This window comes from Bos indicus x Bos taurus, chromosome 19 (genome assembly GCF_003369695.1).
Source record: "Bos indicus x Bos taurus breed Angus x Brahman F1 hybrid chromosome 19, Bos_hybrid_MaternalHap_v2.0, whole genome shotgun sequence".
NCBI classification, from domain to species: domain Eukaryota; kingdom Metazoa; phylum Chordata; class Mammalia; order Artiodactyla; family Bovidae; genus Bos; species Bos indicus x Bos taurus.
In genome coordinates, this window is record NC_040094.1 from 42,639,422 (window position 1) to 42,659,354 (window position 19,933).

The following is a 19,933-nucleotide window of genomic DNA, read 5'->3' on the forward strand; positions in this document are numbered from 1 at the left end:
AAATCATGTATACCAGCTATCTGGTCATCCCTTTGCCCAATCAAGTTGATACATAACATTAATCATCTGTTGTAAAAATTCTCACAAAGAAGCATACTGTTGGAAGATATTTTTAGTAAAAATCAGGGAATTGTATTTGAAAAAGGAAACTCATTCTGAACAAAAAATTTTCTCTGATCTGAACAAGAAGGATAATGAGTCCACAAGACAGATGTCTTAGAGAAACTTGATTGCCCACATGTAGTCACCTTTGGTAACCATACATTTATTTACTGATGCTTCTTTGCTTGAGAACATTTCCATATTCATCTTGAATATGGTGTTTCCCAGTCTATCATGGAGCGAGGGATGCTCATTATGTACAAACTTTACAGTGCTTCCAGGAGAACCCCAGACTTCTTGAGAATGGAGATTCAACAATTCACCATGGACTATCTTTTCTGCTCCTCACATTTCTCTAATTTCAATAAACTTTGAGATATTAAATACTTCCAATATTGCACATAAAGAAAAAGCAGTTAGATTAAAAGCATAAAACAGCTAGATCTTTTATAATGAGGCCTTTATCTCACTTACCCTCCTTTACCCTTATTATAATAAGAATGAAAATCATAGATATCTTTACAGGACTACCTAATTGCAAGGATCTGGCCAAATGTCATTTGCCATTACTTTGTGGCTGTTGGGAGTCCAGGACCTAGCACAAGAATGTGTATCCCCTTGGTTACTCAGCTTATTCTACCAAAAGTTTCCATCAGGTAAACAATTGCACCATTAAGATTTGAAGGTCTAATGCCCAGGATTACCACAGCCAGCACTGGCTGAAATAAAGAGACTGGCTTGCTTTTCTACTCAGTTCTGTGTCTGGTTTGTTTTGACAAGAATTTTAAAAAGGTCATTGGAAAAGACCCTGATGCTGGGAAAGATTGAGGGCAGAAGAAAGAGATGACAGAGGATGAGACAGTTGGATAGTATCACCGCCTCAATGGACATGAGTTTGAGCAAATTCCAGGAGATTGTGAAGGACAGGGAAGCCTGGCATGCTGCAGTCCATGGGATCACAATGAGTCAGACATGACTTAGTTACTGAACAACAACATCAACAAAACTTAAAGACCCTGACATTAAAACCAAAAAAAAGAAGAAGAAGGAAAGAGCAGAGGAAATTTATCTTAAGGTCTATGCTTCTCTACTTAGGATACTGATCGTAAGGTGTCAATATTTTTTTTTCTTATTTGCTCTATGTTAAGAATTCAAGTAAATTCAGCATCAGAGATAACAGAGAGAACTTCTTTGACTTTCATAGCCATTTGAATTCCAATCCCTTCTTCCCAGAGACAAACACAATCATGAATTTAATTGTATGTCCTTCTAGCATTTCATGCTTTTATAAAGATATATACAAGTCCAAGATTTTTAAATTACAGACATAAACATTAACTAGCATTTTTCAGTCAACTTAGTTAATTGGATATGCAATTAGTGTGAGTTTGAAAGAACTCTTTGTTTCAAACAAAAGGTTCATTTTTCACCAGGTCTTCCTTAATTATCAGTCACAGCTTAACTAAAGAAGAAACAAGTTTCTTTAGACACACCCTGCCCCTCTCAACTAAAATTCAAACCTTTCTAGAATGTGTACCTTTCTTTGTCACTGTTGATCAGCTTTTTGTTTAGCAGAATGTGCCCTGCCCTCTGTAAAAAAAGCAACAGGGAGAAACCAAAGCTTTCAAGTCTTGGCTCACCAGGCAGCACTGTGTTACGCGCATCACAGATAACTTTCTGGGTCTACTTAAGCACCTCCAAGAAGAACAAGAAAAACTCTTGGCATTAATCCCATCTTTGTTTAGTCAAACTACTTTAGTTCTTTACTTGATGTCTCTTTTATATTGGGCTTATTTCAAATATTACTCTCTGTACCCCGTTCTTGTCATCAAAATTCTTTCACAATGAAGTTTCATGTCTAATCCTATAAGTGTCGTGTTTGTTAATGTAGAAATGACATACCGCCTTCAAAGAACACAGTGCCAAGGTTAAAAGAAACGGGAATTACTCCCTTCTCATTAGAAAAAAATAACCGTGTACCTACATGTTTCTTGTTCTTCTCAGAGATACCCAAGAGCATCTCCTCTTAATGAGTAAAAAGTATTTTCTTGCTGTGTGACATTGCTCAGGCAACCTCTCTGGGCTCATTGCCTCATCTGCCCTAAATGAGTTAGCAATTTCAGGCAGGCAGGTTGTTACTTACTGAGCACCTGTTGTGTGTCTTCTATGTGTCTGCCATACAAAGCACCATGAGGATTAGTTAGGAAATGTGAAAATTCTTCAAAGTTTTTAAGCTATCTGACTCAAGGGCCTATTTAGACACAAAGCCCTGTATGGAGTCCAGGGGTCGGACTTGGAGCAAGTTGTATCTCATGGTTGCCACACACAGTTGTAAGAGTCATGCCAGGCACAAGAGCACCCAGCTGTGGGGTTGCATAGAACCTGAAGGCCAGTTTATGTCCTGTTTGCCAAACCAGACACCTGTGGACTGTGTCCAGCCAGAAAGAGAGCCTTTATCCACTTCACCAATGGCACACGTGGGTTATTGTAGACCTGAGTGGGGAGGACAAAAGCAGCGTGAGCTGGAGGATGGGGGCAGACAGTGTCCCTGGGCACCAAAGTTGAGGATTAGAAAAACCGGATTTCCCATTAAATATAAAGGGCAAAGAGGCGAAGGCAGCAGGAGTTTCAGCAAACTCCAGGAGATAGTGAAGGACAGGGAAGCCTGGCGTGCTGCAGTTCACGCGGTCACAAAGAGACGGACATGGACATGACTTAGTGACTACATGACAACAAATAAAGGGCAAGCCTGAGACTAGAACTGGGAGATTAGGCCAAGATAGAGCAGAAACAGGGTCACAAAGACCAAAGTGGTAAAGTTCACTGAGAGGGGCTAAGATGCTGTAGTAGAGTCAGTCGGGTTGCCTGGCCCTTTGCTTGCTTCCTTTCCTCCTCCCTCTCCTCCTCCTCCTCTTTCCTCTTCTTCTTCTTCTCTCTTTTTCTAACTCTGTCTTCCTCTCTCTGTCTCTCTGTCTTTCTCTGTCTCTCTCTCTCTCAATACCAGCCTCAGAGCAGAAAGGTGAACCCTCAGTTAAACACGAGGAACAAAACAGACATTCTTTTTTCTAAAATCCTTGAGGTCCAAATGTCAAGCCTCAGGAGCCAGTCCTGCCAGCATGGGGCTCACCATATCTCAGTTGTGTGATTCTGGAGACTTCCCCACCCATCCTCCCACCAGCCTACCTGTGCTTCTGCATCTCAGGACAAGGTACACTGCCTTGGAGAACTGACCTCATTAAGACTCTAACAAGAACAGAGGTGAAACTCTCCCACCAATGCTCTCTCCCCGCCCCCAGAGCACACCCTCCTCAGACCCGATCTCCGTGGTGGTGTGTACTTGCACTTACTGCACATGGCCCGAGTGTGCCCTTGCAGGATGGACCACACATGGCTCCATCCCCCAGTGTCCAGGTTGCTGATAATCAATATTTCTGCACAAACTTGTCTCCATGGTCAACAGCCAGCCAGGCTCCACAAACAATGATAAAGGTAGCATATGCCAGTATGAAATTGTTATTAAAATGTTAAATTTTATCCAGGTCTTTCACAATAAACTTAAACGTTGCTTCCGTATGTAGAAGATAGATATAAGTGAAAACCAATTTCCATGCATGACTTAAATGACCATGACCTTGACACCAAACGTCTGCTTTATTTTTATCTTTCAGTTTGGAAATCCTGATTGCCGGAATTGGTGAAAGTTCCACTAGTTTGATATTTTAATCCTCCTCTTCCCTCCCAACACTACACACACACACACACACACACACACACACACACACACACACACACCTGAATTCACTTATTTCTCAGTCTCTGCTCTCCAGCTCAGATTCCTCAGCCTGTTACCCTCATCTTGTCAGTTTCCTACAGCCCTGAACTTGAGCGAACTTAAAGCAAGCTTCCTAACCTGGGCATCAAAGGATCTGAGTCAGCAAAACCTTTGAATTTCAAGGCTGTGCCTTGGGCCTGGTCAATAGAACTGGGGATCACAGCACAGGGATAGGACCCTAAGGACATGAATGTTTACTAGGAATTTACTCCCTTTCAGGGGCTTCCTAAGTGGCACTAGTGGTAAAAGACCTGCCTGCCCATGCAGGAGACACAAGAGAATTTCTATCCCTGGGTCAGGAAGATCCCCTGTTGGAGGGCATGGCAATCCACTCCAGTATTCTTGCCTGGAGAATCCTGTGGACAAAGAAGCCTGATGGGCTACAGTCCAAAGGGTTGCAAAGAGTTGGAATGACTGAAGCGACTGAGCACATACTGTGTATCAGGCATTGGGTTAAGCACCTTTACCAGCATCATCTCATCCTTATTTAAAAAGCTCTGAGGTGGGTCTTATTCTCCCCACTTTAAAGATTAAGAGTCTGAAGCTCAGACAGGTCAAGCCACACACTGAGGGCTGAGGTTCAGATAGAGGCTGCCATTCAGATAGAAAACTGCTGCTGTTGTCGTTCAGTCACTAAGTTGTGTCTCATCTGTATATGACTACTGGAAAAATCAGAGCTTTGATTACATGGACTTTTGTTAGCAAAGTGATGTCTCTGCTCTTTAATATGCTAAGTTTGTCATAGCTTTCCTTCCAAGGACCAAGCATCTTTTAAATTTTATGGCTGTAGTCATCATCCACAGTGACTTTGGAGCCCAAGAAACTAAAATCTGTCACTGTTTCCACTTTTCCCCATCTATTTTCCATGAAGTGATAGGACTGGATGCCATGATCTTAATTTTTTGAATGTTGAATTTTAAGTGAGCTTTTTCACTCTCCTCTTTCACCCTCATCAAGAGGCTCTTTAGTTCCTCTTCACTTTCTGCCATTAGAGTAGTATCATCTGCATATCTGAGGTTGTTGATACTTCTCCCAGCAATCCTGATTCCAGATTGGGATTCATCCAGCAGCCTCTATCTGAATCTCAGTCCTCAATGTGTGATGGTAAACAGAAGTAAACTTTTTCAAAGCCAAGATTTTTCTGGGACTTGCTTCATATTCTCTCTCTTTTGGTCTTTGAACCATTTTAAAAACTTTAAATACATGCACCCTCCAGCGTGTCATGTTCCAAGCTTTAGTTCATCAGGGCCACCACAAATTTCATTTCTGCTGCTACATGAAATCATCTCATGTAGACGCCAACATTTCTTGCCGCTGCTGAGCACATGGTTTAATGTCTTATAAATCTGTCTTTGACCAAGAGAGCAGCAAATCTGTCCTGACTTCCCTTAAATTTCAGACCCGTGCTTGTCCCTGCACGTCAAAAAGTGAGAGTAAGAGACCAATACCATCCAGCACACCTGCCATGGGCTCCGGTAAGAGCCCATCTCTCTACCTGGGACACACCCTCATCAAGGTGTCTGTGAGTTTCACAGTAACAAGGGACAGGTCTCATCACGATCACATCTTCTTTTTATCAGTTCTTTTAACTTTGGGCACTTCTTATCTGACTTTCCTGTTTTGGATGAGGACTGTGAGATGTTGTAAGCGCAGTGACACTCTTTGAAACAAAACAAAACAAAACAGAACAAAGCATTTGACTAGAACTGCCATCCTCTGTGCTGGCGGTAAAGAATCCACCTGCCAAGGCAGGAGACATGAGACGTGGCTTTGATCCCTAGGTGAGGAAGATCTCCTGGAGAAGGGCCTGGCAACCCACTCCAGTATTCTTGCCTGGAGAATCCCATAGAGGAGCCTGGTGGTCTACGGTCTGTAGGGTCACAAAGAGTCGGACATGACTGAAGCAACTTACACACACACACACACACACACACACACATCATCTGCTGTGCTCTGTGCTCAGTCATGTCCAACTCTCTGCAGCCCCAGGAAATGTAGCCTGCCAGGCTCCTCTGTCCATGAAATTTTCCAGGCAAGAATACTGGAGTGGGTTGCCATTTCCTACTCCAGGAGATCTTCCTGAGCCAGGGATTGAACCCATGTTTCTTGAGTCTCCTGCATTGGCAGGTGGATTCTTAACCACCAGCGCCACCTGGGAAGTCATCCACTACCCTCTAGTTTTAAATGTTAGTGTCAGCTGATCTATTTCCCACTCAGCCACTAATTGCTCCTTTTAACATCAATGTCAATCAAATCCGTCATTTTAGCCTGTTTTTTCCCCCAGATTTCCAAGTTTTCTTGTGAAATCACTTGCCAAACATGGGACTGTATTTGAAAGATTATTGTCTTATTTTTACAAGGGAAGGGGGTGAAAATTTGATCATTATTTAGTCAATTCCTATCCTGTGCTCTGTGTGAAAAATCAGAGATATGTAATTCTTTTTATCAATGTTTCTAAGCATCAGTGGATCTCAGGGGATTAAAATAGTGAGTATCTTCAGCTTAGATCATTTCCCTGGCTGATGACTTAGTGATTAGCCCCCAGAAGCCTCCTTGAGACAACCCCAAAATAAACATTTTTCAGTGTTATAATTTTACCATTTTATTTCTTTTCCATTTGATCAGATACTCCTTTAGCCACTACAAGAGTTCCTGGATATCTCTGTGAAAAATTATTATTTGGGCTCCAAACTCTTTTCAGAGAAGGTAAACACTTTATAAAGAGCTGAAATGAGAAGAAAGTCCAAACTAGATAAATGCCCCCAAGATGCCAATTGAAGGTAAATACTGGGAATCAATCTCTAAATGGTAATACAGTTCTCAATTCAGCCAAGAATCTTCTCTATGTTTGATTTAGGCAGAATCTTCTTACCTAAATGAGTATTTTAAAATAGCATTATATTGCCAAGTCTCTGGTGCTAGGAGCACCATTTTAGCCTTTCTAAGGCTTTCCTCTTTACTTAAAAATGCAATCAGATGTTCCCAGAGCTGGGGAGGCTACTGCTAGCCCCAGGTCCTATGGCTCCTCCCTGGCTTGTCACTCCATCACTGGCCCTCCTTCCTCCTTCAAAGGCACCAGCCTCATTCCTCCCTTGATGTCCTTCTGTCTGGAATGCCCTTTTCCTCTGGTCTCCAGCTTCTCACTTTCCAGGGTTAGCTCAGATACCACCTCTTGGAAAGCCCAGCCCTGACCATGGTAACTACTATTGCCCAGACCCCATCCATCACCTTGGTTTCCTTTCTTCTTGGTGCTTTCCATTGTTTAAAAGCCTCTTCTTAAATAAATAAAGAAAAGAAAATCCTCTTCCTGCTGGACTGGTTTACTCAGTGCATCTTATTTACTGCCTGTGTCCTCCACTGTTCTGTGAACTCTCAGTGAGCATGATCCTTCCTATCTTCTCCACTGAGACACTCTGGTGCTGAGAACAACAACAGGCCCAGGGTAAGTGCTTAATAAGCATTCACTGAACAAACAAATGAATCCAAACTTCCTCAGTGCTCCCACTGATTGAACTTCTAAGTAATGTTGTTGATGTTGTTTGGTCTCTAAGTTGTGTCTGACCCTTTTGCAACCCCATGGACTGTAGCCCTGGAGAAGGCAATGGCACCCCATTCCAGTACTCTTGCCTGGAAAATCCCATGGACGGAGGAGACTGGAAGGCTGCAGTCCATGGGGTCGTGAAGAATCGGACACGACTGAGCGACTTCACTTTCACTTTTCACTTTCATGCATTGGAGAAGGAAATGGCAACCCACTCCAGTGTTCTTTCCTGGAGAATCCCAGGGACAGGGGAGCCTTGTGGGCTGCCATCTGTGGGGTCTCATAGAGTTGGACACGACTGATGCAACTTAGCAGCAGCAGCAGCAGGATTGTAGCCCACTAGGCTCCTTTGTCCATGGGGATTTCCCAGGCAAGAATACTGGAGTGGATAGAGAGATCAAACCCACATCTCCTGCATTAGCAAGCAGATTCCTTACAGTTAAGGCACCAGGGAAGCCCAAGTAATGTAGATATGTCTCTTCTATGAACCTGGCCTAGAAGAAGTCCATTTCCCATTTCATTCATCTCTAAGTTCCAGAATCTCTCAACCATCTCCAAAGTGTCATCTGGCATTCTGTTTCAAAGGAAGGAAGACTCAGGTTGCAGGGGTACTTTAAATGCATATACCTGAGAGGCCTGGCACAGTGGGACAGGTGTCAGTCTAGGAAAAATCATGATTTCAGCTCCCCTGTGAATGGAGGGAGAAATCAAAGCACCATTGGAGGGACTTCCCTAGTGGTCCAGTAGTTAAGAATCTGCCTTGCAATGCTGGAGATGCGGGTTCAATCCCTGGTCAGGGAACTAAGATCCCTCATGCTGTGGAGCAACTAAGCCCACTCTCTACAACTGCGGAGCTCAGGCACCACAACTAGAGAGTCCATGGACTGCAACAAAATATCCTCATGATGCAGTGAAGATCCTGTGTGCTGCCACTAAGACCCAACACAGTCAAATAAATAAACAATTTTTTAAAAACAGCTCCATTGAATGCATGGAAGTGAAGGCAACCATACCAGATCCAAGCTGGAATGGGGAGAAAAAGCCAGATTCACGGATAGGAAGATGAGAACCTGGTTCCACCGCTGACCTGCAGGTTTTGGCCAAGTTTCCTTAATCTACTCTCAGCTTTCCATCTACGGAGTGACCATAATTCCCCGTTCTCCCTGGTTTAAAGCAAAAAGTAGGCAGTAAATAGATATAAGCTCCTCTCTTATCAAGCATTGGAAGCCCTATACTGCTGCTACTGGCCACCTTGCTGACCTTATGAGCCACATATGCAGGAAGAAGGGAAGAGCCAGGCGGTCTGTGTTCTTGCTCCAGATGTTCAGAAAACTCAATTTGCCTATTTGTAGAATGGAGAAGGGGCTGGTGAAGGAGTGGGAGTGGGAGGATTGTAAAGCAGCACAAGGAAACTTTGGGGGATGGTGGATATGTGTGGCGATGCTTCTCTGGTGTGTACAGTTGTCAAAACTTACCAAACTGCATGCTTTACATGCTACTGCTGCTGCTGCTAAGTCGCTTCAGTCCTGTCTGACTCTGTGCGACCCCATAGACAGCAGCCCACCAGGCTCCCGCATCCCTGGGATTCTCCAGGCAAGAACACTGGAGTGGGTTGCCATTTCCTTCTCCAATGCATGAAAGTGAAGAGTGAAAGTGAAGTCACTCAGTCGTGTCCGACTCTCAGCGACCCCATGGACTGCAGTCCACCAGGCTCCTCCACCCATGGGATTTTCCAGGCAAGAGTACTGGAGTGGGGTGCCATTGCCTTCTCCATGCTTTACATATGTGAGGTTTATTGTATGTCAGTTATCCATCAATGAAGCTTTATTTTAATGGAGATAGTGATGCCTATGTATCCCGGGCTGGCACATAGAACAAGCCCAGATGTGGCTGTGGATAAGAGGACATTTGAGAAGGAAGTACCAATACCCACAGCAGTTCTGCTATTCTGGGCCCTCACCAGCACAAGACCCACAGGCTGGGAGTGCAGCTGGGAGCAGGTGTTCTGGAACCAGACCACCCCACCCGTGAGCAAGTTCCTCTTCTGCAAGTTGGATAATCAAGGTTGTCCCACCCACCAGGCATGGACATGGGGTAAATCCTCAAAATGGGCAGATGAGTAACAAACAGTGGCCTGAGGCAGGGGTTGGGATTGAGTCTTTTTCAACATCAACAGTATTTTGTATTCTAGGACTTCATGGAGTAGATCCCACCTTCAGATCAGATCAGCCGCTCAGTCGTGTCCGACTCTTTGTGACCCCATGAATCGCAGCACGCCAGGCCTCCCTGTCCATCACCAAGGTGCACCCAAAACCATGCAAAATTGGCTTCTTGAAAATGATTTGACTATTCTAGAAAAAGTCAAGGACTTGGATGAAAAATGAAGGCTCCTGAGAGGAAATGAAGGCTCCTGACAGACTTTATTTTCTGGGCTTCAAAATCACTGCAGATGGTAACTGTAGCCATGAAATTAAAAGACACTTGCTCCTTGGAAGAAAAGCTATGACAAACCTAGACAGCATATTAAAAAGCAGAGACATTACTTTGACAACAAAAGTCTGTCTAGTTAAAGCTATGGATTTTCCAGTAGTCATGTATGGATGTGAGAGTTGGATCATAAAGAAAGCTGAGCACCGAAGAATTGATGCTTTTGAACTGTGGTGTTGAAGAAGACTCTGGAGAGTCCCTTGGACTGCAAGGAGATTCAACCAGTCCATCCTAAAGGAAATCAGTCCTGAATATTCCTTGGAAGGACTGATGCTGAAGCTGAAGCTCCAATACTTTTGCCACCTGGTGCGAAGACCTAACTCGTTGGGAAAGACCCTGATATTGGGAAAGATTGAAGGCAAGAGAAGGGGATGACAGAGGATGGGATGGTTGGATGGCATCACCGACTCAATGGACATGAGTTTGAGCAGGTTCCAGGAGTTGGTGATGGACAGGGAAGCCTGGTGTGCTGCTGTCCATGGGGTCACAAAAAGTTGAACATGACTGAGTGACTGAACTGACTGAGAACAATTCTGTTAATTTCTTCAACAGAACAATGGAACAAGACTTCTGGACCTTAGCAGCTATAGGATTTTCCAGAGCAAACGGCAATCCCCACAGGTGGATATTCCACATCTTCTTGGCCAAATGGAGGTCCTAGGTGTTTCCAGGTTGCTTCTGCTCAAGGTCCTCCCTTGAGCCTCTTAATAATCCATCCTGTGAGTGACTCCTTCTCAGAGCCACCCATATATAGCTACCCTCAAAAGGGAACTAATGCAGGTGCCTGTAAGGGACAAGAGGTTAAAACAGGCATCCAGGAGAGATGTGGCAGACCATCCCACATTCCTCACCCCACATCTTCCCACATTTCCCCACAGACAATATTCTTTTCATTGCTCACCACAAGGCTCCCCATCACATTCCAGTCTCTATGATTCCTCCTCTCATGTCAAACTCATGCTACTCTGGGTCCTAGAATTCCATGAGCAAGCAGGGAAGAGGGACACCAGGAATAACGGGAGAGATTTGTCATCTCTACAGAAGGGGAGGTTAGTCTTGTATGACCCCCAGCTCCACATTGAAAAACAGGAGTCCAGGTTACACCAGTTAAAGGGAGGGAAAGAGGACCTAAGAGGAAGCTGGGAATATACAATCTTAAAATTAGACTCAGAGCCCAAGAATTAGTATTCAAGGTTAAAAGGGTCAATGGCAATAATACTAAGGCTTGTTACATGTACGGGGCTTCTCTGGTGACTTTTTTTTCTTTTATTATGTGTATGTATGCCACGCCTCCAAGTACAGGGATCATCATAGCATGAGACACCAGCCCCAGGTGCTCTCTCAAAGGAACAGGCTGAAATTTAAGGAAGTAAACAACATCTGACGCTGTCATCTGGTGAGTAAGACTCGTCCCAGCCTTGTGTTGCATGTTTCACGTGGAGGGAAGAGAGGGGTTGGGAGGCAGTTCCCAGGTTCTAGTACTCTTGCTTCTGGGCTATGACAGCACTGTGTCTAGGAACTGACGACCTTGGTGATGGTGGGCTGAGGCCCCCATGGAAGAAAGAAATTGATCTTAAGCCTGGAGTGCCCAGAGTTGAATGGAAGGACCTTACCTGTGAGAGAGCTCTCTTTTTCTCTTCCTGCCTCTTTGTTGCTGCTGAAAGACAATTTAAAAAACTAGAGAGTTTTTTAACTAGAACTAGAGAGTTTCAGACCCATTTATTTCTCTTCTTATTCTAAACAAGCAACATTTATTAATAATGATGATGTGACTTTCTATGTGGATTTGAGACCTATCTTGTATCCATGTTAATCATTTTGGAAGTTGATTTTTTTAAATATTTTCTACTGATTCTTCTCTACCAAACTCTAAAGAATTGTTTTGTGCATGTGGTCCTCTGCCGATATTTCAGACAGTGATCCTCTCTGCTGAAAAGAGCTGATTCTCAAATCTTGGAGTAGATTAGAAACATCTGTTCTCCGTCCTACAGGACTCTGCTCCTTGAGGGCAGAGTGGTACCTGATGCTGATGTTCCCTTCCTGTGGTTCTCTCAGATTCCCTTTAAAGAACTTGACAGAAAATGCTTGCAGATACTCTCTGGTGGATTTGTCATCCCTTTCCTATCATCTTCCTCCAAAACACAAAATCCATGGCAGAGGGAGATATCTTTGAGGGTAGTTTGGACAGTAAGGAGATTAAACCAGTCAATCCTAAAGGAAACTAACCCTGAATATTCATTGGAAGGACTTATGCTGAAGCTGAAGCCCCAGTACTTTGGTCACCTGATGTGAAGAGCTGACTCATTGGAAAAGACCTTGATGCTGGGAAAAATTGAAGGCAGGAGAAGGGGATGACAAAGGATGGGATGGTTGGATGGCATCACGGACTCAATGGGCATGAGTTTGAACAAACTCCAAGAGATAGTGAAGGACAGGGAAGCCTGGCATTCTGCAGTCCATGGGGTCACAAAGAGTCAGACACAACTTAGTGACTGAACAACAGACCATCTATTGGGGTGATGACTCCTTCATCTGATGGGAAGAACACTGATTCTGTTTTATCTACAGAAGACACCCAATTTTGAAATGAATGAATGAAAAGGACAATTACTATTTTTGTGCCAGAATAAGAATTTATTAAGAGATTAACAAGGGATATTTATCACTTCTCCAAAGACCAAAAGAGTGACAAGGAAGATTTATTCCAATTATGTTCAGTTTCACAGCTTGCCTACCAGCTCAATCATACTTAATGTAATTATTTAAAATCACAGATAAGTATTTGCTAGAGCATAACACATTAAGCAAATATATCATTGTAAGCATAGACATTACTTGATTCAGCTGTAGATTTCTTCGTGGGACTCAGAAGACAGACTGAGCCATTGGTGGACTTTGCAGCCTCTTGTGTTAAAGGATCTAGCTGGGAATTCAGTGGAAGCTGATGCTGGTTGAAGGCTGCTCCCAGAAGTGGAACTGAGATGTGACTTTGGAGCCCTTGACCTCCTGCTGGCACTGAGGCCTCTAGTGCACAAAGGTGTTGCAAGGTCCACACCGAGCACGTGAGACACAAGGATTGGAGATGCAGGGCCTTTCACAAGCGTTGGTTGTGGCACATGGGTTGCAGGGGAGCCTGAAGGCAGAACACCATTACAGCATGTTACAGGAAAGTGAAATGAAGAGTTAGAAAGATACGAAACACACTTTGTATAAGAGTATTGTATTGCTACGTCCTGAGTGCCTCCAGTCAAAAGCTTGAAACTATAAGTTAATTTCCATCAAGAAGATCTTTCATCCTCATAGCCACCTCACGAGCCCCCAAGGAGACCATTACTAGCCTCCTACTCACTTGCAGTCCTCACTGTCCAGCAGCCCCCGGTACGTGTTGATCTCACACTCCAGCCGGGCCCGCACGTCCAGCAGCACCTGGTACTCCTGGTTCTGCCGCTCCAGGTCACTCCTGATCTCCGCCAGCTGTGACTCCACGTTGCCGATCAGGCCCTGCACCTGGGCCAGCTGGCAGCTGTAGCGGGCCTCCGTCTCCGTCAGGGTGTTCTCCAGGGAGTCTCTCTGTCAGAGGGAAGGGGAGGAAAGTCACAGAGCTGCTCCTTCAGGGGCTTCTCCATCGCTTCCAAACAAGTCACCAGATCCAAGGGTTCAGGAGAGGGTGGTCCGGAGGGCATCCCAGTGCCCCTGACTCCCCAACCTCACCTCCTCACCAGGAGTCTCATCAATACCCACCAGGTTGTGCTGGGCCTGAAGCTCCACCTCCAGGGCGTTGACCGTGCGTCTCAGCTCGATGATCTCTGCCTGGTAGGACTGCAGCTGCTCTGAGCTGGACACCACCTGCTTGTTCAGCTCCTCAGTCTGAAACACCAAAGGGCAGAAGAGACAATCAGACCCCACCTGAAGGGCCCCAAGGGGCTGAGGGTCCTGAGAGACCACGTGCCGAGATGCTCACCTGCCTGATGTACCATTCCTCCACGTCCCTGCGGTTGGTCTCCACCAAGGCCTCGTACTGAGCCCTGGTCTCGTTGAGCACACGGTTGAGGTCCACAGTGGGGGCGGCGTCCACCTCCACGTTGAGGCGGTCTCCCAGCTGGCTCCGCAGGGTGTTGACTTCCTGGTGGAGGAAGGGGACAATTCAAAGTATCTCAGAAGATCCTGATGCTCTCTTCTGGGAGAGTGCAATTCCATTGGTGATTATTCTTAAGCTTTCAGAAGCCCCATTCCCTCTGATCCTCTCATTAACTGGGTTCTATATTCAGTGAGTAACCTGTGTCTTCTACTTTACAGAGTGCTTTCAAGTCCATGGCCTCTTTCCACCCTTGTACTCAGTATACCACTTCTTACTTGGAGGTGCAGTGGTTTGGACTGAGTTGAGATGCACTAGACCATAATTTTAAAAGCCCAAACACCCAGTCTAGTGTTCTTGCCAGTATACCATATAGCCTATGGTTTGAATCTTAGCTGTGAGTTAAAAAAAAATAAAGGATACAACCCAGCTAAAGAGGAAGCAAAGAATGCGTACTTCATAATCTGCCATCCTGGCAGAGAATAGACCTAACTGGTCATTTCTTGATTTCACCAGTTTAGCTTTTGATAAAGGAAATAGTTATCTGCTCATTTCAAGGCTAATGAATTGGATCTCATGCCTACCACTTTCTAGACTAGAAGCTTTTAGAAACCTCAAGTGCTTCATCTGTAAGATGAGAACTATCTCTGGAGTTCTAAAGCACTTAGCACAGTGTTTGGCACACAACAAGCACTCAATTAATATTAACTATCACCATTTACATTGTTCTGGATTTTAAAATTTGCACAAAATATCTGTCTTCTTTATCATGCAACTAATGAAGCAATGATGTGAGTGCTTTTCCTCGAATAACAGAAGGAGCTCTGAATGAGTAGAGTGGGGTTGTTTTTCCAGCTCAGCCCTCTCTACAGGGTGGTCTTGCTGGTGTCCCCAGTGACTAATTGAAGAATTGGGGTAAAAGATTTCTGTGGCCCCATGTGCTCCACCGTGGGAATGGAAGAGGCTGTGGGTGCTGCCTGGCTGTTGACCTTTCCTTATTACTGAGCTTGCCAACTTCCTTCACCCTCATTCTCGCCACCAGCAGAAAAACCCTTGCTTCCTATCAGATGACTCATTCTCTACAAATCCCTTTTTGTTTGGAAAACAGATTCCTCAGCTAGTTGAGCCTCTCCCGCACCCCACTGTGGTTGGAAACAGGCCTCAGCAAGTTTGGTCCTGTTAGGGAGCTTCACCTGCTCATGGTTCTGCTTGAGGCAGATCAGCTCCTCCTTCAGGGACTCCACCCGGGCCTCCAGGTCAGACTTGCACAGGGTCAGCTCATCCAGGATCCTACGCAGGCCATTCAGGTCTGCCTCCACCAGCTGCCTCAAGGACACCTCTGTCTCGTACCTGTGATGCAGAGAATCAGGGTCAGGCCTGGCCTTGACTCTAGTTTGGTTTGATTTGTCAGACATCTGGGAGTTGGGGCTTGTGGTTTTTACAGCCATCTCGTTGACTCAAGTTTTCAACATGGAGCCAAAGTGCCTGGAGGAAAAGGCACTGGTAAGAATCGATGCCTTTGAACTGTGGTGCTGGAGAAGACTCTTGAGAGTCCCTTGGACAGCAAGGAGATCAAACCAGTCAATCCCAAAGGAAATCAACCCTGAATACTCATTGGAAGAACTGATGCTGAAGCTGAAGCTCCAGTATTTAGGTCACCTGATGCAAACAGCCAACTCATTGGAAAAGTCCCTAATGCTAGGAAAGATTGAGGGCAGAAGGAGAAGAGGGTGTCAGAGGATGAGATGACTGGATGGCATCACCACCTCAACAGACATGAGTTTGAACAAGCTCTGGGAGTTAGTGATAGAAAGGGAAGCATGGTGTGCTGCAGTCCATGAGATCACAAAGAGTCAGACATAACTGAGCAACTGAACTGACTCATTGAAAGGACTGATGCTGAAGCTGAAGCTCCAGTATTCTGATCACCTGATTCATTGGAAGGACTGATGGCTGGATGGCATCACCAATGCAATGGACATGAACTTGGGCAAACTCCAGGAGATGGTGATGGACAGGGAGGCCTGGCGTGCTACAGTCCCTGGGGTCACAAAAAGCTGGACATGACTGAGTGACTGAACACCAACAAGTATTTTCTAATAAATGAAGAGACAGTGGATTTAATGTGATAAAAACCCATAAACCATGAGATTTCCAAAATTAATATACTTCCTCCAGTCTCCTAATTGGATTCTGTGTTTAGTGGAGCATCAGGGGACCATGACTTCTACACTGGATGGGATTCAAAGATGTCCTCTGAAAAGAAAAGCAGGCAAGGAGTCTGACTCTGGAGAAGGGTTTCCGAGTTCTGGTTAGCAAAACTTTGTCAATGTTTGTTGTTATAGAAGACAGGTTAAGAGGAAGGAGAGCAAAGAGGCAAGACAACAGCCCCCTTTCCCACTCACTTGGTCCTGAAGTCATCTGAGGCCAGCTTGGCATTGTCAATCTGTACCACCAACCTGGCATTCTCAGACTTGCTGCACAGGATCTAGAAGACCCAAAACATTCTAGAATGAGCTTGGTTATCTTTAGTTAACAGCATCCCTACTAATTCACTTACATGGAAGAAATAGAATGAGAAATCACAGTGGATCTTATATTAAGATTACTGCCCATGTGCAATACTTGCTCAATATTAGAGAGCTCAAACTTGAGGGAGGAAGAATGCAGACATATGCCAGGAAAGTATCAGTACATACACAGTTTTTCCTTTTCTTTCCTAATAAGAAATATTGAGAAGCTGATAATAATAATAACTAACATTGTTTCTCTTTAAAAACCTACTCTATGTCTGGCATGGTTGCAGGAGCTAAAGATACAAAAGTGAGTAAGCACTAAATCCTGCCCTCAGAAACTTTCAATTCAATGGAGAAGATAAATATGTCGGCTAGCAATTGGAGGGGCTTGAGTCAGAGACAGAGCCATGTGCGCCCAGCCATCCTGGATAGCTGGGTCCTCCTAGGGAGCTTACACTTTTTCAAGTTCTAATCAACTATTCTATGCCCTCACTGGGCACTGGGCACCAGGAGAAGCCCAGAGGCTTCTAGATCAAGATGATGGAGTCAGGATAATTAAGTACCCAGAAGAGGACATCAACAAGTGGTTAGAGCAGCCAAAAGCCCAGATAAGGGAGAAAGAAATTGGCCCAGTTCTTACAAAAAGTCTCGCTTTCTCAGCTTCCTTCTTGGGCTGTCTTTTCTCACACCTCAGGGTAATAATTCCAGAGTCGGCAAATACATGGAAGCATTCAGAGGCAGCTTTTAATTACAGCTTATTTATGCAAAGTGCTGCTACCTCCACAAAGGCTAACACTATGCAAATACTCAGATCTAACAGTCCTGGTCCTAAAATGGACCCTCAGGAAAACAAAATGAAAAAGCAAAATGGCAATCGAATAGCTTATATTGTTCCTTAACCACATCTCGGATTCCCTCCCTACAACTTCCTGCTGGAGGCAATGGAGTGCCCAGCCCCTCACCTTCTGCTGGAGCTCCTCGATGGTCCGGAAGTAGGACTGGTAGTTGGGGCACACGAGGGGCTCCTGCTGCTGGCTCCGCTCCAGGATGCGGCTCTCCAGCTCTGCATTGTCCCGCTCCAGCTGCCGCACCTTCTCCAGGTAGCTGGCCAGACGGTCGTTCAGGAACTGCATGGTCTCCTTCTCGCTGCCATTGAAGGAGCCCTCGCAGAACCAGTTGCAGCTGCCCACATTGGCGGGGATGTTGCAGGCCCCGGGCAGGGTGGTGCCACAGCAGCTGGAGGGCACGCAGGGCCTGGAGGAGCAGCTGGAGCGGAAGCTCAGGTTGGGCAGGCAGCAGCTGTAAGACATGGTGCTGGAGGGAGCAAGGTGCCCGACTGAACACAAGAGTCCAAGTTCACCAAGCCAGAGTTGTGAGTCTCCTTCCTCTTGGGAGCATTTATACCCCCTCTGCAGAGGGTGTGGATGTGGAAGACAACCCTTCTTTTCTTACTCATTTGGTTGTCAAAAGCCCCTCCCCTTGGTTTGCTGTGTTTCCTCAGAAGAGTCCCTCAACTCATAAAAGACTTTACTTGGGCTTCTTGCTAAGTCAGAACTCCTCTTCCATGCTGGGCATCAGTGAAATAAGAGCTTCATGGTGTGGCTTCAAAGGGCTGGACTCATGAAAGCCCTGACCTTCATTACTGGGGTGTGGTCTGTCCAGGGACACTATTGCTTCTGCTCTTTCTGGCTTGACAGCCCTGACTCTGTGGCAAGTCTCTGGCTCTTCTTGCTGAGATGGACAAACAACCCTTACCCATTTATCATTCGCTAAGTCAAATTCCAAATTCATGGTTTTAGAAAGAGGAATAGATTCTTTCTGTGCTGTGCTGTGCTTTGCTTAGTCACTCAGTTGTGTCCGACTTTGTGACCCCATGGACTGTAGCCCACCAGGCTCCCCTGGCCATGGGGATTCTCCAAGCAAGAATACTGGAGTGGGTTGCCATGCCCTCCTCCAGGGGATCTTCCCAACCTAGGGATCGAATCCAGGTCTCCTGCATTGCAGTTGGATTCTTTACCATCTGAGCCACCAAGGAAGATCCTCTCAGACCATTAAAATAGTTCCTAGTGGTTTTGTTTCCTGATATGATAGGCGTATCAGGAACCATATCCATAATCATGTCAATCAATAAAATAGCAGATGGTCACCAGGGTCAAAGTTCATACAGGGCACTATGAGAAACAGAACACAGGACCAGGGCTGTGGTCAGAAGGAGCTCATACTTGTTGAATACCTGTACTAGCCCAAAGTGGTACTAGACACTCTTCACAATCATGCTGTTATTCACATCTCACCATGACCCTTCAAGGTACCTGATTATATCCCCATTGTACAGATGGGCAAATGGAGACATACAGGACAGGGATTAATATATTGTGAAGCCAGGATTCCAACACAAATCTCTATTCTTTCCATCATACCATGCTGCTTAAATAAATGAACTACCTCTTTCCCTAAGTTATCTCTGCCTCTTCTCTTAGCTTTCATTTCACTTTGAGCATAACACTGCATGACTTATATGCTTATCTCTCCATGTATTTCAGTCCACAAAAGCAGTTGTCATTCAGTTGTGAAGTTGTAGCCAACTCTGCAATCTCATGGAATGCAGCATGCCAGGCTCTTCTATCCTCTACTATCTCCCAAATTTTGCTCAAATTAATGTCCATTGAGTTGATGATGCTATTCAACCATCTCATCCTCTGCCACCCCCTTCTCCTGTTGACTTCAATCTTCCCTGGCATCAGAGTCTTTTCCAATGAGTTAGCTCTTCACATCAGGTGGCCAAAGTATTTGAGCTTCAACTTCAGCATCAGTCCTTCCAATGAAAATTCAGGACTGATTTCCTTTAGGGTTGACTAGCTGATCAATGCTAAAGGAACTGATCACTCCTTGGCTCAATGGGGGACTTCTCTAATGGTCCAGTGGTTAAAAATCTGCCTGCCAATGCAAGGGACAAGTGTTCAATCCCTGATCTGGAAAGACCCTACATGCCACACAGCAATTAAGCCCATGCACAACAACTAACGAGCCTGTACTCTAGAGCCTATGCTCCGCAAGAGAATCCACTGCAATGAGAAGCCTGAGCACCTGAGCACCACGACTAGAGAGTAGTACCAGTTCACTGCATCTAAAGAAAGCCTGCCTGCAGCAACAAAGATCCAGGACAACCAATAATCAAGCAATTATTTTACATGTAGCTGAATGGGTTTTTTTAAAAAAACAATCTTGCTGTCTACAAGAGATCCACTTCTGATATAAAGACACACACAGAGGGGATGGGAAAAGGTATTCTGCACAAATGGAAATAAAAAGAAAGCTGGGGTAGCAATACTTACATCAGACAAAATAGACTTTAAAATGAAGACTGTAACAAGAGACAA

The 19,933-nt window shown here is 45.1% G+C and overlaps 1 protein-coding gene across 1 annotated transcript; it reads right to left on the reverse strand.

Annotated features, from left to right (window-relative positions):
• Positions 1-12,575: 12,575 nt before the first annotated feature.
• Positions 12,576-17,906, reverse strand: LOC113877487 (keratin, type I microfibrillar, 47.6 kDa). Its single transcript, XM_027517635.1, has 7 exons — positions 17,516-17,906; positions 16,443-16,525; positions 15,231-15,387; positions 13,924-14,085; positions 13,704-13,829; positions 13,312-13,532; positions 12,576-13,095 (listed from the first exon to the last, which is right to left on the reverse strand). Exons 1-7 carry the CDS (start codon positions 17,861-17,863, stop codon positions 12,987-12,989), a joined length of 1,206 nt encoding a protein of 401 aa, XP_027373436.1. The 5' UTR covers positions 17,864-17,906; the 3' UTR covers positions 12,576-12,986.
• Positions 17,907-19,933: the final 2,027 nt, after the last annotated feature.

Coding starts and splice junctions, on each gene's coding strand:
- LOC113877487 (XM_027517635.1), bottom strand. CDS start 17,863: ATGTCTTACAGCTGCTGCCTGCCCAACCTGAGCTTCCGCTCCAGCTGC. Junction 13,533..13,703: donor TTCAGGCCCAGCACAACCTG/GTGGGTATTGAT, acceptor TCCCTCTGACAG/AGAGACTCCCTGGAGAACAC. Junction 13,096..13,311: donor CTGGACAGTGAGGACTGCAA/GTGAGTAGGAGG, acceptor TTCTGCCTTCAG/GCTCCCCTGCAACCCATGTG.